The 19312-nt window shown below is 33.0% G+C and overlaps 1 protein-coding gene and 1 long non-coding RNA gene across 2 annotated transcripts; one reads left to right on the top strand and one right to left on the bottom strand.

Moving 5' to 3' along the window:
- The first annotated feature begins 11519 nt into the window (after positions 1 to 11519).
- On the top strand, positions 11520 to 13694 carry LOC108207952 (high affinity nitrate transporter 2.4). The gene is made up of 3 exons (XM_017378407.2): positions 11520 to 12406; positions 12500 to 12615; positions 12789 to 13694. The coding sequence occupies exons 1-3, from the start codon at positions 11597 to 11599 to the stop codon at positions 13453 to 13455; spliced, it is 1593 nt and encodes a 530-aa protein (XP_017233896.1). The 5' UTR covers positions 11520 to 11596; the 3' UTR covers positions 13456 to 13694.
- A 1307-nt stretch (positions 13695 to 15001) lies between these two features.
- On the bottom strand, positions 15002 to 17146 carry LOC108206223 (uncharacterized). Its single transcript, XR_001804075.1, has 3 exons — positions 16302 to 17146; positions 16000 to 16062; positions 15002 to 15285 (listed from the first exon to the last, which is right to left on the bottom strand). It is a non-coding gene; the product is annotated as an uncharacterized LOC108206223 (long non-coding RNA).
- Between the last annotated feature and the right edge of the window lie 2166 nt (positions 17147 to 19312).

Genomic DNA, 19312 nt, shown 5'->3' on the forward strand with positions numbered 1-19312 from the left:
GTTTTTTTAATGAATTGGTAGTGTCTGAATAACTATTGTGAATACAGGATTGCATCGGTCAATGAGCACCTTGCTAACAATGTGAAGTTCGACTCGAAAGACTTCTGTTCTTGGAAAAGTTCACGGACATCGACTTATCATCAAATCTTTAGGAATGCTACGTACGATAGCGATGCTCATGATATGAAGTTCAAAGATGTTGTTTTTGGTTGGATAATTTATATATTTTGATATGGTTATGGATTTTATATCTCTACAAAAGTTTCTTTTCACATACTTGCAAAACTGTTCTCCTATTATATTTTACGAGGACTTGGTGAGTTTCTCATTCATTTTTACATCCAACTTTCGTTAATTGGTTATATGGCTCACATCCCATTTATAGATGAAGAATTTAGTGTACATGATATCTCAATTAGGCCCACAGTTCATTTTCATCATCAATTCAATTTTATGTTTTTGAGATAACCCTTTGCTTAGAATAATCTCTATAATCATCTCAGTGATTCTTAAAGATATATCAAAATGATTAACTCTTCTCCACCTATTGAAATACCATTATCTATAGTGGGTACCCATTACTAATTACACTTAATATCACAACCATCAATCCCCAGCAAATTGTTCTCCACAATGGATTTTCTTAATTACATACTCTTTAACCTTTTAATCTCATAATTTATTAAGTTCAACGAAAATAGAAAATCAATCAATAAACATTAATTATTACATATGATAAAAATTAGAGTCTATTGATTTTTATAATCAGAAAACTACACACACACACACATGTGTGTGTGTTTTTCTATGTAATCTACATTCTCTTCAATCTTATATTAGTTATTTTTGCCATGTGGTTTGCATCATGTCCACCATTCACTATACAATATAAATTTCTAATATATTCAACCAGCTAAATCAACATGTCCATACATGAGTGAAGTTTGTAATCACGAATTTTAAATTCTTGATCATCATGATCGCAAATTAAATAAAATTTTACCTTCAAAAAATTTATCATGAACCTTATGATCACATGTGGCTGCATCTGTTTCATTCTTCCCACTGATTTATCGAAGTCAAGATATATATCTAAGATGAAACTATCTTTTAAACCCGATGTAGAAGATAACATTGTTATTTAATAAATTCCATCCACTTAATTTTTTACATAAATTTCACCAATTCCGGTGTATCCAACTGGATCCTTGACATACCCAATGTGAAATTTTTTATTATCATGGTAATCTTCCTACATTCACCAAAACGTATCTAATTTTTAGGAATTGGTACCTACTGAGGAACTTGAGAGAAAAGTAAATGTTTATAAATAGAAATTGGAAAAAAATAGTCAGCACACTTTAAGTGTATCAATTTTTTCATCCTCCTTAACTCCTCATGTTTCTTAATAACATAATATAAATTATTCCATATACAATCTTCAACATAGAAGATCTATTGTGCTTGTCAACTGAAATAAATGGATTGTCATTTTTATATTCTTTATCGACATGATTCTTGTCAGCCCAAGACACTCGTTATTCTTTTGCTACGAACAAAACCTGAATAAAAATACATAAGTGCTCCCCAATAAATCAATTAAAATAATTCAATCAATTGCAATATCATAATAACTAAGATCCCCTAACTTTTAGTTTATGGTCTTTTGAACTCACACAACTAGTGATAAAGGATGTCAAATGGACACCACTATTTTGTGTTATACACTTTTCATCACTTTGCTTAGTATGAATTCCTCGCAGTTGGTATAAGAGAAGTGGTAGAAGGTATTGGATAGCTCTCAAAAGATATTGCCCTCATCGGTGGGGCATGAACGAGTGGATGTAAAAGTGCAAGTAGTGGTTTAGCTACATGAGGTGATATGATCTCACAGACTCTATGCGGGATGGTGATTCCCCCATCTCTATGAACCTATGCAATTTCAACACAATGATAGCCTATACATACAAGGTTAGAAATCCCACTCTAGAAAATCTGAAATCCAATATCTATTTTACTAGTCAAGATCACATCCGATAATCTTACATTAACTCTCTGTCAGTTAGAACATTATTCTTCTATCTTAAGCCATTTCATCTGACACCTTTCTAGAACCTGTTACTTATCTTATGAAAGTACCAAACTCACTCCTCGTTTTGATCCTTAAATTAAACAAATAATATTGTATATTTAACACGTACCACTATTAAATAAAATCATTGCATTGATTTCAGATAATATTGTAAATAATGTCATTCTTCACAAAATTATATAATCAATAAAATTCTCAATTATTTGAAAACTCCTTTACTTTGAAAATAAGAAAATGATCAGATATAAAATTTTGTACATTGTAAATAATTCAAAAACATAAAAATATCATCAATTGGATATTTTTATAAGTAAAATCCAAATAAAATAATTGGTACAATCAAATACCAATTAAAAATTGGAACTTAAAATATAATTTTGAATTATCTCAAAATAACAAAATAATGACTTCAATAACGGTCATCAATAATTGCTCAAATGAATTTAAACCAAAACTACACATAAATATATAATATATTTAACAATTAATCACATAATTGTAATAATCTATAAAATTTTCAAATAATACAATTATTCACATAATTGCATAAATTTTGAAATAAACTGCACATGATATTATTATCCACATAATATTTAAAATAATATAATTCCTGATATCCCACTAGACTGGGTATTAATTAAAAATAATAATAGTTATTTGTAAATTCATCAAAATGGAATAAAAAAAAATATTCCTCCTCATTTAGAAAACCATCATTGAACAAAAAAACAATTCAGAAAATTTAGGTCCTTATAATAACAACCTCTTTGCCAAAAGGTCTAACTGATGCTCAAAATATTAAATATGGATATATTTATACCACTTCACATGTAACCTATTAACTATAACTTACATGCTCAAAAAACCCCAGTTCTCTCTTTTTCTCTCTTCTCTCTAACCGCCTCCCTCTTTTCATCCCCGGCGGGGCTTCCATTGGTTTTTGGTGGAAAGCCCCAAATCTTTCCGTTTGATTGCTAGTTCTTTTATTGTTTTTTCTTTTTCATTGATTTTCTTAATAAATCTCCCTCTTCGGGGAAAGTTTTCTTAGATCTATATCATCGAAACTTTCGATTTACATTCTAATTCGCTTCTAGCGGGCCTTTTTGGATTTGTGAGTGGATCGATTATCTCCTACGCGTCGTGGTGCAGTTCTAATTGTTTTAGTTTGTAGTTGGATTTTCTCTAGTTTGTTTTGATTATAGTTTGATTTCTCTCCCTGGTGCGAGTGTGTGATTTTTCTCTCCATCTTTTGTGAGAGGGGGTTTGGATACATCGATAAAAGCCTTCCGGGAATTGCAATTGTGGCTGATAGCTCAAACAGAGTTTTTGAAAAAGATGGTGAACAGAGAGTAAGGATCTACACATGTACCATCGTCAATTTCAACATCGCTTATTTGTCTCATTTTGGGTATGAAGACAGGCATGTTAATTTTTTCAATGTTTGTTCGACTCGATCATTCTTGTAGATGCCGTATGGCTATTATTTATTGAATTATCTTCTTTTCTTAAAAAAAAACTATAACTTTACATGTTGTAATTATACCTATCCAAGTTTGATCATCTATATTTATTGATGGCAAACCATCTTCTAAACATTCCATCTCGCTCAAATTTTCATGTCCCAATATATATGGAATCTTAAAATAATAATAACATACTATTCTTGACATATAGATAACCATTATAACTAATTTTATTAGAGTATTCCAATAGTCTTGACTAAAATAATTAGTTATGATAATATACAATATTGAATATGTAAAATTTGTCGAATCTTTAAGATGTTGTACTCGGATGATACTTGTTATAATGGCCGACTATATTTTGAAAATACTTTGTTATTATTATTTCAAGTTGTTATAATTTAAATTTTTTTATTTTATTATTGTAACAGATAATGTCAAATCTTTTTACAGGTCTCTAGAATTTCGACAAATATAACCAACATTACGAGATTGTCTAAATTTTTAAATAAGGGGGATATGTGGTTGGAGAGAATTTTGTTTTACATTTCCTCCCGAATGTTTATTTATGATATCATTATCCAATTTAATTAGCTAGGGCTTTTTTCATAAGTAACCAAGTTTAAAAGATTTTTTTTCAAAAATACAGTCTAACTTTTAAAATAAATTGCAAAATTGCCATGTTCATGAAAATATTTGCAAAAATACGGTGGTTGCATATACAACAATGTGTGCAACTGCTAGCAATCATATATGCAATCAGAAATGCAACTTTGTAAAACAATCGGTTAAAAATACATTTATTTGCATACTAAATTGCAATTGATTGCAGATGGCTCAAATAAGTAACTCCGCGGGGCCAATACTAATATCAAAAAACAAACACAAAATCAACTAAAAGCAACCACAAAATCAATTAAAATCAAACCAACTTATTTCTACGTTGAGAGTTTTCTCTTCATGCGATACACTTGATTCACTGTTTGAAATGCCTATACCACGATCAAAATCAAACAAAGCAATCCCTCCATACTCATACTCAGCCTCCACTTCTGTTCATACTCCTACTTTCGCCTCGCACTACTACATGAAGTTGCACAAAAGGGGTGAGGAGGAATTGATGGAGGTGATCGGTGGAGGGCCGAACCACCTCGTCAGCGACGATGGTTGGTGGCATACTGACTGGATCGATGAAAGGCGATGGACTGACGAAGTAGAGAAGAGAGGGGAGGAAACACGAGGATTAATGAAAGATATGTGTGTACTACCTTTGTGTGGGGATGCACCGTTTGTGGTTGAAACCCCACCGCTCAGCGGCGACGACGACATTCGGAGGTAGAATACGGAGGAAACAAAGAAAGGAGTTGAGTTGATGAGGAGATCGGTTGAGAGAAAGTGTGAGGAGAGAGAAGAAATGAAAATGCGAAGGTAGTATTTTGACAATTTAATTGATTATATGTTATATTTCCAAGATTAAAGTTAGTATACTTGGTAATGGTGTTTTAGCTAAGGGGTTTAATTATGTAAATAACTGACTACTTGGTTATATATTCAAATTTACAATCCTACCAAAAACAACATATTTTATTTTATTCTTTTGGCTTTTATACTTTGAAAAATATTTGTCTTGTAAGTGATTGCATTCCGCAATATACACTCCAAATTTGTAAGAAAAAAGATGACATTTTTCGAGTTCTTCAAAAATTTCAAAATTGCATTGCAGATCAACTCACGTGACACTCGTCTTATTCATTTGAGTAGTTTTTACCAATAGCTAAGTTTCAAGACAATCGTTAATAAGTATTAAAATCGCCTTTATAGTTTATTAGGTTAGACGTTAATGAATAGTAGTTGATAGCTTCACTTTCACAAGTCATTGATTGATCTTGATAATAATTGATGAACTATTGTTTTTTATCAGTTGTTTGCTTGTAATTAGCCGTTAATCTTCATTTCACATGAATAATTTATATAATTTAAAATATGTATAATTAATCATCCTAATTACACATTCATTTGATAAAATAATGCCTATATCCATTGACCAATTATTTTATAAACTACTAATATGAAAGTGCTAATTTGTTATTGAAGATCAGTTGATAAATTTCCTAATCAACTAATGTTATCAAAATCATGCTATCCGTTGATCAATCACAAACATTTATACAAAATTATGCTAAGTGTTTTAATATTTTTTCTCAAAAAAAGTGAGATAAAAGATTAATATTCAAGAATATGATCATAAATAATCAAAATGTACATTAAAAAACGGAATTTCCTGTATTAGATATCAAAATTGGAATTTGAATGAATAATAAATTTAATAAAGGATTAAAGGCGAGTCTGTTTTTCTCAGTGTTTGGTTTATATTCACTCCTTTAATTTGAATCCGACTGGTTGAGATGAATATACATAATTTTTGTTCTTTATTTTTGTTTTAGTTTTGCCTTTCTTTCTTGCATGCTTTTATTCTTGCATTGATTGATATTAAATTGCAGTCTTTTTATACTTTAAAGTTAATAATTATTAACTAAAATTTTGAATATTGAAAATAAGAAAGAAGAAAAAAAATTAAAAGTAGTAAATTTGAACTCGAGGAGTAACTCAAACTCAAGTTTAAATAATATTAAATATTCAATATATAAAATAACCCAACTCGACTGGATACATAAAACTCAAACTCGATAAATAAAACTCGAGCCATAGTTTGAGTCGAAGGTAGAACTTGAATCTTGTCATGTATATTAAGAGCTGGCCTCGTTCAAATTTTTAGCCGAAATTCAACTATGTTTTATATCTTTTTCTTGAAATAAGCCCGTAGTCCAAACTCAACCCATTTTATCTTTTTTTTTTCTGACTTTTAACTTTTTTTTTTTGTAAGATATACCCACACATAGCACTATTTAACAAAAAAAAACATACAATTCAAAGAAGTTTTGGTGAGGGGAGGACACAAGGTAGACTGTTCTCTGTTTCTCTTTCTAACCTTAAACGTGTGTTTGTGTGCTTCGTTTTCACCTAAAAATTATATCAAGAATTCTATTGTGGGTTCGTTTAGATGATTTTATTTTATTTTATCTTTTTCTTCTCTTAGCAAATTTTATTTACTCAATGGCTTAAGCCCACTTTAATTTCGGTTTCCATTATTTTTGCAGCTGTTCAATAAAAAATCGGTGACAATAATTTTGTTGAAGAGCTAGAGCTGCAGTAAACCAGGTTTGGTTCTTCTGTTACTCATGATGCTGTTGTTTTTTGGTTTATGTTGGTTCATTATATGATCATTTTTTGGAATATACTCTTGCATGTTGAATTTGAAGGTATATATGTCCTGTTAATAATATATTTATCATTTAAGGACATGGAAGTTTATATGAAGTGAGAAGATGAAGTTCTATCCATTAGTATGTCAATTTCTAATGTTTTATTGCAGATGTTTATTGATTCAGTTATGATTTTAGTGTTAATTTTTAGATATAAAATTCCTTCTATGGTAACCTGTTTTTTGCATTTAGCATTATTGTTATGCACAAATGAGAGATCGATTTGACCAAATCTGTATAACTGGTTACTGGATTCATGTAATTGTTTTTTGAGTTCATGTTATTGATACACTAAAGCATAACTTTTGAAACTCCAAGTTAACCAATGCGGTTATGTGGCATTAGCTCTACGTGTAAGCAGTTTGGGAGAACACGTATTTGTTAGTTCTGCATGTTCGCTACGTGTAAGCATTAGCATGAGCTGCTTATTTGTCATTTGACGTTTTTTTCTACCAATGACGTCTCTGAAATTTAATACTCTATAGATGCAAAGAAATCCGTAGAACTTTGGATTTGGTTTTTTATTTGAATGTAACGCTGAGGGGTTGTATTTAGGCAGTTTCGTCACAGGGTAGTTGGTATTTTGGGGTTTCCTTAAATGCATTGATTGTAGTTGATAATTTCTTGTAATTTGTAGATATAGAACTAACCATCTGAAATGACTAAGCATTATCGCATTTTGTCATAAAATGCAGGCTGATAGGATGAAGAATTTGTTATCAATGCCAATAGATAATAAATTGTTTGCGGCATTGATATGAATCAATTTTGGAAAATAAATTTCGAAGCGAAGCAACAGGAATCATCAGAGTTATTATAAAATTTAGTGAAATGTGTAAAAGGTCACCTTCATCGTAAATTAGAACTGACAATGGAACACATTAATATCATAGACATAATTATGAAAAATCATCCTCTTTCAGAAATCCACATGTTTTAACGTGGATAGTGAGGATATATTGATCATTACTAGTTTACTTACAGAAAATAAATAGAAGCTCAGGGTCTTCTTGAAGATTAACTAGACTATAAATGAACAAGATGAGGTAGCCCAGTGGTAAGGGCGTAAGGGATTATCCTTCGTCGTCCCAATTCTGGGTTTGATTCTCGCTCACAGTATCTGACATAGAGAGTCAAGGTTCTGAAAGATATATTCTAGGATTAAGCATGGAATATGAGAGGGACGTCAAGGAGTGACTTCATTTCATAATTGTTCTTCAGAAAATTAAATGACTGCATTCCTATTTAGAGGCACTCATACAATTGTTTTGATCCTCTAACTTTAAAGTACTTCAATTAATTTACATACTTTCAGTGTTATTCTAAGTATTGTTGTTTATGCAAGACACTAGATTATTAATTTTCTAATTCTTATCTTATGGTTGAATTCTGATGCAAAGCAAAATGATACTTATCTTGAGGAAGGATATTTAGTACTCTGAAATCTGATCCTTTCAGAAGTTTTTGCAACATTTCCTATTCTTCTTGACACAAGCCCTGCTTTTCAACCAGCAATAATTTACATGGCAATTTATTTACGTGCCACAATTGGAGGCTGGGATCATTCTACTATATACTCCCAAAGCCTCTGTTGAGACATGTAGCTGTCAAGCGAACTTGTGGAAACCTAAATTTTATTTTCTATTTGAGCTCCCATTTATGTAATTTTCTTGGTCAACGATCTTGCTTGTCCATGCCCCCTGCTGAAATCCTTTTGCCAGTGCCCCCTTCAAATCTATTGTTTTCCACGCCATAAGTCTTAACAACTCCTGGACAACAATGACCAACACCCTCAACTCAGGGACACATCTCCATCTGTGGCAAGTGAATGCAATCTAATTGTATTCAGCATTGTGTTTCAGTTACTGTAGTTTGTGCCAAAATCTTTCCTTATCCTTATGATTGGCCTAATGGTGCCACAGTCTTCATCGTTTAGTGTTGGCCCATACTATGAGTGTGTTCTTGCGTGATGATGCCATAATCTACCATCTGTCATCCCATAGTGAAGCTACTTTGTGCATCTGTCGCAAATGATTAGCTAAAGTCACAGTTAAAGCTAAAATATTTTATTTCAGATGTGGTATAAGGGCATATCGAGTAAATTTTACATTCGAGGCACCAAGCTCAACAGCAGGCTCGACCATACTTACTACCTGTTACATCTATATTTCTTTAGTACTAGAAAAATAAAAAATTTCTTCATACCGGCCCAAAGCCTTTCTGGCTTCCTCTAGTCTTATCAAGTCAATCATCTTAATTCAACGACTCAGGTAAAATCCATGAATATATCTAATATCAGCACTCTTTGACTTCCCCAAGTCATGCAACACTCCTGCATCACAATCAGCAACGAACCCTTCTTCACTTTATAGATGAAAGCTTGAAGTTCCTGCAATTTAGCCTCCTTCTCAAGATATTGGCAATGACATCATGCTTGTGCCTTCTCAATACCATCAATGAGAGCAAATTGTCGAATACCAGCTTATCTAACTTCTTATATGTTTGCATAAATGCAGCCAAAGACGAAATATAGCCTGTGCACAGGGTATTATATGTTCTTACTTGCACAGTTGTAAACAATAAATTTCTGCCACATGCTTTCATGCATAGAAGTAATTAAGAAAAAATTAATAAACTCTTCATTGTGTAAATTAGTTTAATAACTTATGAACTAGAAAGTACATTCAAAAAAGTACATTTAATTGTAAAAGCTCTTGTTACAAACAACAATGCTCGTCACACCAGTCAATAAAATTTTTCTCTCAGTACTGGAATTTGTCTTCTCAATTTTGTTTGTTATGATGTAGTAATAAATTCCTGAGAAGTGGGTGGTATATTAGTACATATTGGGCATTTCTGTTTTTCATGTATGTGTTTATCTGGGATGCGTATATCAATGAGAATGTGAAAAATTAATGACAGACTGACTCCAAAATAATTCCTTTTGTGGTCTATGTAGTTGTTTACTATCATTCATAAACATGCATATATGTTATATCTATGCACCTTCACCATAATTACTAACGACTTTTTCTTTTTCACAGTTTATTTGACTGAAAAATCCCTACTTTCCAGAGTGGATATACCACAAAAGAACATTCTGCATGGTCAAAATCAGGTAAGCTGCATACCCTCACTGATTGGAATTTATGATCAAACTTAAGTAGATGCTAAACTTGAAACTTTTACACAGAATGAGGCAATTGTAGTAGGATTCGAAGCTCCAAAATCTCCTGATGCTAGTTACAATAATGTCTATCCAGAAGACAACTATGCAAAAGGACCTCCTACAGTCCCAAATCACCTGGATGACACATTGCTAAACTCCTCAGCTAGTAGTGACTTTCCTGGATCACTTCCCCTGCCACATAATGCGGTCCTCAACCATGTTTACTGTGAGAACAGAGAAACTGAAGGACCAGTAGTGGCACTTGGACTCACGCATCGCTTTCGTGAAAAGTATGTTACTGTTGTGCTCTACAAACCAGCCCCTCGCTGTGGAAGTACAAATAATTAAACAGTGTATGGTATAAGTTGTTGTGTACTAATGTATCTGCTAGCTTGTTTGTCCCCATAATTATCATTATGAGAGGACTTGTATGTTTGTCTATCGACAATTCACATACTTATCGTGTACTTCGTATTAAGTTATAAAAATAACTTTAAACTATGTACTTGCTAACGATCCGTGCTGTGCAATTCAATAATTTTATCATCTCGGTGTTTTGTAACTGTATTCTGAATTATTCTGGCCGCTGAAAGTTTTTGTCGAATTATGTTTGAGATAGTGGCTTATAAAAGATGCTAAACTCTTTGCTGCATCTCAGATGCCTCACGTCTAAATGTTTTCTTGCATGAAGTAATTAGAAAATATTGTGTACTTTGGGTTTTCTCTTAACGTACATAATTCCGAGTTGTGTTTATCATAGGCTTTAGGAAAATTTTGGAACCGCAAAGGGGCTGCCCCTCTAAAATGGGGGATGGGCGGCAGTGTCAGACTGTCAGGAATCAAAATTGACAAAAGTTTAGGACATATGTCATATGTGCGCGTAAATTTATGATTTTGCAAACTATAATCATTTTTTTGGTGAATAAGAAGAGGGCTATGATATTCATAAATAAAACTCTTCATTTCATGTACATTACCATAAACCAGATCATTGACAATAATCATTTCTTGCAAGTTGCAGACTCAACTAAACTCCCAGACGTTGTGAAAGGTTAAGTTTGACCTGTATCTGTCTTCATCATAGATACAAAAACTTTTTACATATAATATTTGTGACATTTAGCCATTTTATTCTTTTAAGTACTAGTATAAATGCTGCAAAAGTTGACTCTAAACAAATAATTATTTATCCCAGTTGTGTTGGAAATAGGCTCACAGTTGTAATAAGCTAATGAAAAACAACACATACTGTTGATAATGATACGAAGAATGTATATACTGATAATTCTTATCCTTTCAGATGCATGATCAGGCTAATACTTTTCATAATTTGACTTAATGAAATGGATTATTATTATTAGTTATCACTTGGCCTCACGTTTCATTATGCAACCACTGGTTATCTCCAGAGGCTTTCATAAGAGGGTTATCAGATATTTAAAATGTCAACTCTAAAGCCTATATAAGAAACAAGATCAGAGTATATGTTTAAAGCATCTTCATAAACTATTACAAGCCTTATCTTGTAACAAACATTCATATCGAGAAAATGGGTGGTATTGAGGGATCACCAGGAAGCTCGATGCATGGAGTCACTGGCAGGGAGCCTGTTCTGGCTTTCTCAGTGGCTTCACCGATTGTACCAACTGATCCAACAGCGAAATTTGATTTGCCTGTTGATTCAGAACACAAGGCCAAAGTGTTCAAGCTGTTTTCCTTTGCCAATCCTCACATGAGGACTTTTCATCTTTCTTGGATTTCCTTTTTTACCTGTTTTGTTTCCACATTTGCGGCTGCTCCACTAGTCCCAATCATTCGCGACAATCTTAATTTGACAAAAGGGGATGTTGGCAATGCTGGAGTGGCTTCAGTGTCTGGGAGCATATTCTCCAGGCTTGTAATGGGAGCAGTTTGTGATCTGTTGGGGCCGCGATATGGCTGTGCATTTGTCATCATGCTTACAGCCCCAACTGTGTTCTGCATGTCATTTGTGGCAGACGCCAGTGGCTACATAGCGGTCAGGTTTATGATTGGGTTCTCCCTCGCGACATTTGTGACATGTCAGTATTGGATGAGCACCATGTTCAATGGTAAGATTATAGGAACTGTAAATGGCACTGCAGCCGGATGGGGGAACATGGGAGGAGGAGCCACTCAGCTGATCATGCCTCTTCTTTACGACCTAATCCAACGTTTTGGAGCTACTCCATTCACTGCCTGGAGGATTGCCTTTTTTATCCCTGGTTGGCTTCACGTGATCATGGGGATCTTGGTGTTAACACTTGGTCAAGACTTGCCTGATGGCAACCTTGGCGCTTTACAGAAGAAGGGTGATGTATCCAAAGATAAATTCTCCAAGGTTTGTTCAGTAAAACACCTTATATCCTTTGGTAATACTACTTTCAGTTATAGAGTACTTGACATATATACTCATGTTCCTTTGTCCATCCAGGTGTTCTGGTATGCTGTCACCAACTACAGAACATGGATATTTGTTCTTTTGTATGGATACTCTATGGGTGTGGAATTGTCTACTGACAATGTCATCGCTGAATACTTCTTCGACAGGTAGTGTTTTATTTCTTTCCTCGCTTTCTTTCCTAATTTTTTTTTACATAATAAATAGGAAACAACATAACTGCTCAAGCAGAAACAATGCTGAACAACTCTATTTAGTCAATTTATAAGCTAATATATAGTTTGACATGAAGTTACCTTGTGGATGTTGAATATTGTGACAGATTTGATCTGAAGCTCCAAACAGCTGGGATAATCGCGGCTACATTTGGCATGGCTAATCTCCTGGCTCGCCCATTTGGTGGATATGCTTCGGATGTTGCTGCTCGAAGGTTTGGCATGAGGGGTAGGCTTTGGACTCTTTGGATCCTACAAACACTAGGAGGCGTATTCTGCATTCTCCTTGGCCGCTCTAATTCACTTCCAATTGCTGTAACAATGATGATTATCTTTTCTGTGGGAGCACAAGCTGCATGTGGAGCCACTTTTGGCATCATTCCTTTCATTTCACGTCGATCATTAGGTATTATATCCGGCATGACTGGTGCGGGAGGGAACTTTGGTTCTGGATTGACACAGCTTCTGTTCTTTACAAGCTCACAGATATCGACAGCAATGGGCTTAACATACATGGGAATTATGATTGTAGCATGCACCATGCCTGTGACATTGGTTCACTTTCCTCAATGGGGTAGCATGTTTCTACCACCTTCAAGAGACGTTGTTAAAGGTAGTGAAGAACATTACTACGTTTCTGAGTGGACTGAAGATGAGAAGCAGCAGGGTATGCATCAGGGGAGTGTTAAATTTGCAGAGAACAGCAGGTCAGAGCGCGGCCGTCGTGTGGCCTCTGCACCAACACCTCCCTATGCTACCCCCAACCATGCTTGATGGCACATGGGCAAAGCAACAACACGAAATTTTAGTGAGCTGGAAGTAAAAAAATTTGATTTATAGTTCAATTTAGCAATCATGACCCTGTAACAGTAGAGGTCGGACTTGTTGGAAAAAAGGATCTCACTCAAATTCACACAACTCAGATATTCAAATATTCACAGGAGAAGAGGATTTTATATAAAAAGTATTGCTTGAAATTTACTTTATTACAAATGATTTTATGCAAGACCATATAGGACTCAATAAAAAGATGTAAATACTTACTTAAATGCTAGAAACCAAAAGACTCACTCGAACTTTATATGGATAGTTCCATAGATTAGAGGTATCTACACTAATACATTGAACATTAAAAAACAAATACATGTACCAAGAATAATCTAGAATCACCCACAGACTTCTATTATTTTATAGTCAAAATTATATTTTATTTTAACATGATTCTTGGCAATCTTCTATTATTTTATAGTCAAAATTATATTTTATTTTAACATGATTCTTGGCAATCTTTTCCACCTGCTCAAAATGGATACAAGGACTTGTAATTAACTCATGCGCAAGCCAAACCAACCAAAATCATCCCAAACAACTTACTTATAGTGAATAAACATTACATTTCATAGACAAAATTGCATTTTGGTGGCTTGGACTAAAATTATTTTGCACTTTGATGAACAATTTTGTTGCGTATAATACAGATGTGTAAGTATACACATTCGCAAGCAAGTAATATATCAGTGAATACCAGATATTGTTCCTTAAGGACTGTCTGTTTGTATAGATTGCAAATTAATATCAAACAATTCATCTATAGAACACAAGAATTGGGTCTTGGTTTTTCCAATTAAACTAATTAATTAACAAGTAAATTAACTAACTAATAATATAATTAAGTTTAGATACTAAAAGTTAAGTCAGGTTGATTACTTCCCCTAATATGTTCATGCTGGCAACAAAGCAGTGTAATATTATAACAAATAATAGTTTACTAATTAACCTGAAATTTAATGGTCATAGATTTCTCTCGAAATCATTATGGTTTAGATTCTGTAATTAAACTAACACATGTCTATACCAAATTTAACTTTTATAATACAAATTAAGCACCAATTTCACACGGCTATGTAGGGGTGATCAAAAAACCGCCCAAACCGCACCACACCACAAAACGTGGTTTTTAATTTTTGTGGTGCGGTTGCGGTTTGAATATTTCACAAACCGCCACTACACCATAGATGCACATCGACAACCCTAATAAAATGTTGCCGCAAGTCAAAAAAATGATGCTGTAACCCTGAAAATGGAAACCGCAACACTTTTTCGGTGTTGCCTTCAGCACCGCTGCCGTAGTACTCTGTAGCAACACTTTTGCAACACTGCGTTTGAGGTTGCAATATTCACTCAAGGCATCATTTTATTTTACCTATGCCAACATTCAGTAAGTGTTGCAATAAACTCTGAATTCTTGAGAAATATGGCCCCACCAATGGGGCTCACAATTGGGGTTTACAAAACCATTTATTTATATACATTTCTCAGATATAAAAACATATTTTATTTATTTCACTCCGAAATATTCATTCATTAATACACATGGAACATATACATATTTAACCCAACGGAAAAACAAGCACACCGCAAAGTGATGTACTATTTATTACAAAAATAATACATCAAATAGCTCTTGTAGTTCATACTTGCACTATACATGACAGTTGCATCTACTCTGTCTATGGTTTCACTTGACAAAGTTACACCATGAAGATCATCTATCAGCCAAGCAACATCATAAATTCCACCAATTCTTGTATTCTGTTGCCAAACCTAGAAAGATTGAACAGAAAAAGTATGAATACAGAAGTATTAAAAGAATCATAAAAGTGCTTTAATTTCTATAAATAGACAGAGTTCAATCTTAATAAAATGATACTTTGAATTATAACATGGGATCGAGACGAAATTAATAATTTCTTGAATCACTTCTAAAGGCATATCAAAATAAGAGATCACAGGAACACACATTTTTTTTTTTAAAACATGTTCTAGTAATAACTATTCCTTATATGGTCTTTAAAACACTCAGATCTTACAAAAGAAGTTGTATAGTTTGTCTATGCAATGTGTGTGGCACACCATCTGTCAAACTTTAAATACAAAATTATATAATAAAGACTTGAACCAAAACATAAGCTTCTACATAAAACAAGTGAGGCTTTAACACTAAAACTCTTTTAACGTGATATCTTAGAGTGATATCGTTGGGATTGGAAAAAATTATCAATTTAAATAAGTTTTCACACACGATTTTATATATCAATATCGATTATAACATGGGATCGAGACTTTTTTATTTTTATCTGTATAGACAGAGAGGTTAGCATTAAAATAAGTTTTCACACACGATTTTATAAATCAATATCGATTATAACACAGGATTGAGACTATTTTATTTTTATTCGTATAGAAAGAGAGGTTAGCATTAATTTAAAAGGGAAGTAGTGTACAAAAGTATAATTGATATCTAATTAAAACATGTACCTCAAGAACACCATGCCCTATAAACTGTGCAGTCTATCAAATTATTTGAGCCGCTAGGACTAGCTGAAATAAACAAGGGAAAATTGTCAGAATTGCTAGTCTGCTAATAGTACAAACCTCATTTAATTTAAATGATTTATATTTCAAGTACCTTCCATGCCAAAGAGAAGCCCAAAATACTTACAAAAACACAAAAAAACACCCAACAACCAAAACAGATAATAGTTCCATTTTTGAAGAAATGCTATTGTGATGATGCTTAAGGAAAAGATGCACTAGAGATATAAAGTAAAAGTAGTTACCTTGCTAGAATGGCTCCCCTGTTCTTGAACTCATTGCGATCCGCTAGTAGTGGTTAAACTCTGTTATTTCTCTTTCACTCTGTACTCATCTTGTAATAAAAATGATCAGAAATTGACCTCAAGAAATCAACATTAAACATAGACCTTCTTGTAAAGTGTAAATTCTATGTTCAAACCAGAAAAAATTAAAAAAAAACATGGATTGCATACACGCGTACACATTCGACAAATACAAAACCCACACAAATAAAAATTCGACAAATACGAAATATAAGAAATCAACAAATCGAAACATGAGCATGAAACCCGTATAAAATTATATGAAACCCTAATTGCAAAAAAATCAAAATCGAACCCACAAAACTTACAAAAGCATGAAAATCGACCAATCGAAGCCCAAAAATTAAATTCATACCAGAGAAAAGCAGAGTAAAACCCTAATCTGAAAACACCCCAATTCAAACCCCTAATTCTCTGAGACAAAACATCGAATAGGTTGCGTGCGCACCATTTCCGCCTAAAAATTCCTCTTTGAAAACGATCTGCGGCTACACCCATCTCAATCTCTAACTCTAGAAGCTAGAATCTCAGTCGCGGAGGATTCTTTGAAAACAGTACAGTCGATCTTGGAGATGTCGATGTCGTTTTGGTGAGTGCTAAGGGCAGAGGACGAGTAGAGGGAGAGAGAGAAGAGTTCGGATTGGGAGAGGAGGTGGAAGAAGATGGTGGGGATTGATTCAGATGGGGGCACGTCGGTGGTCTACGAATGCAGTAAGCAGGAGAGAGATTGTGTTTTTGGGTGAGAGATTTTGAGACAGAGTGAGAGATAGAGATATGCGCGTCTGTGACAGATATTCATTTAAAAACTGATATTATATTATTCTCTTTTATCTCTTATTGAATTTTTTAATTTTTTTTGTATAAGGTTTATTAGATAAAAACTAAGCCATGTTTTTTAAGTTCAATTCTGTGATAATGTAGTCTTTTTCTTTTTTTAATAAACCTTAATTTTAGTTTTTATTTATATTTTTGTTAATATTATTTGTTCAAAACATACTTTTTACAAAAATGATACGATTTATTATAATGATAAATTTATATATCTAAATAATAAAATTGATTACTTTAATTTTGAGTTTAAATAGTATTTTTAAAATTTTTATTGACTTAATTATTACCTTAATTTTATTAGCATGACATATTTAAAATTTATATAAATAACTAAATTTAATGAAAATAATTTTATTCACCTTAATACCAATTTTATGTTTAAGTTTTTATTCATATATCCTTTTCGACTTTATTTTATTTTAAGATCACTAATTGCTCACTTTAAAATTTTCAACCAAAGTACATTTAGCTAGCATATTAAGGCAACACATTTTCAGTGTTGCAATGTAGAACATTTCCTAGAGCTACAAGAACACCATGTATACATATTCAGCAACATCAAAAGACCAGTGTTGCAGTAGATAAAAATTATTGAACTATTACAACATTTTTCAATGCAACACACAGTTTTGGCGTTGCGTAAGTGCATCTATGGCGTAGTGCGCGCGGTGTGATGGGGGTTGCGGTTTGACATATCATTAGTGCGGTTCAAACCGCACCGCACCACAATATTGTGTGTGTGTGTATATATATATATATATATATATATATATATATATTTGTGATTGTCAAATAAAATTATATTATATACGTATATATTATTTATAATTATTTTATATGCATATATTTGTTAGATCTCTTCAAATAATAGTTAATTATTATTTTATCAATTTCGCATTACTACTATACCAAATTTGTATGAAATGATTATATTATTATAACAGCCAGAAAACCATAACCGAATTAGGTACCAAAATATTTTGGTTCGGTTAACAGAACCGAAATATTTCGGTAATTTCGGTTAACCAAACCGAATGCTCAGTCCTATTTATTATTATATATACACTTTTGTTTGTTTTATTTTAATAGTTGTTGTATCTATAAATTAATAAATATCATTTAAATTCATTACAAGTAAAGGTTTTAATTATTGTATGTTCAAATTTTATTTCTCACTTCAACTAAAAATATTTATTCTTAAGCATACAAACCGCACAAACCGCACCGCACCACACCGCATTTTCGTGGTGTGATTTACATGGTTTTTATGCTAGCGCGGTGCGGTTGCGGTTTGAGTTTTCAACAAAACCGCATACGCGGTTTGGTTTGCGGTTTTAGAAGAAAACTGCACCGCCCGCACCGCGATCACCCATGCGGCTATGCAAGGTAACAATATATGTCTATACTGTCACAAAATTAGTATCAACTAATTGAATCATGCAACATTCAAGTTTTGTGCCGGCTAAATATAACCCTCTCAGTATTATAACTCAACTATCCACTAGAGTTGGCCAAACAAAAGCAAATATTGAACATGAAATCCACTTGAATAGTAAACTCCAAACTGCATATAATACTTCTCATCGAAAAACGAACAATCCCATATTAGGGTTCATAAAAATCCTAACTCATAAAAGTAAGTTCATAACCAAAGTATCAAAACAATCCCAAGATAACCAACACGTATTCATAAGAAGAGATAAATAAAAGATAAGAGAAAACAAAGCCAATTGAATGTCTTCAATGGCTGAATTCTTCTCCATTGATGGCTTCTCCTCCTCCCTTGTGCGGCTTCTTGTCTCTTGCTTTGTATCTCTGTCTCTAAATTAGGTGTGAATAATATCTATAATAGAAGTCTATTTGTAATGAATTATTTCAAGTACAAGGATATTTTCAAATCAGAATAGAATTCTAAATTTGAGAAAATTCGTAGCTGACTTTTGGACTCTTTATTTAGGCTGATTCGGATGGAATATAATTGCAAGACCACTTCTGAATTAAACCCCTTCTCACAATCTTCACGTGGGCTCTTGAATCACCTTATAATGACTTCTAGAACTCTAGATATGCCCTAAACAATGAATGCGGCACAACTAGTTTCAAAATTCAAATTTTATTTG

This window comes from Daucus carota, chromosome 2, assembly GCF_001625215.2.
Source record: "Daucus carota subsp. sativus chromosome 2, DH1 v3.0, whole genome shotgun sequence".
NCBI classification, from domain to species: domain Eukaryota; kingdom Viridiplantae; phylum Streptophyta; class Magnoliopsida; order Apiales; family Apiaceae; genus Daucus; species Daucus carota.

Coding starts and splice junctions, on each gene's coding strand:
- LOC108207952 (XM_017378407.2), top strand. CDS start 11,597: ATGGGTGGTATTGAGGGATCACCAGGAAGCTCGATGCATGGAGTCACT. Junction 12,407..12,499: donor CCAAAGATAAATTCTCCAAG/GTTTGTTCAGTA, acceptor TTGTCCATCCAG/GTGTTCTGGTATGCTGTCAC. Junction 12,616..12,788: donor GCTGAATACTTCTTCGACAG/GTAGTGTTTTAT, acceptor ATATTGTGACAG/ATTTGATCTGAAGCTCCAAA.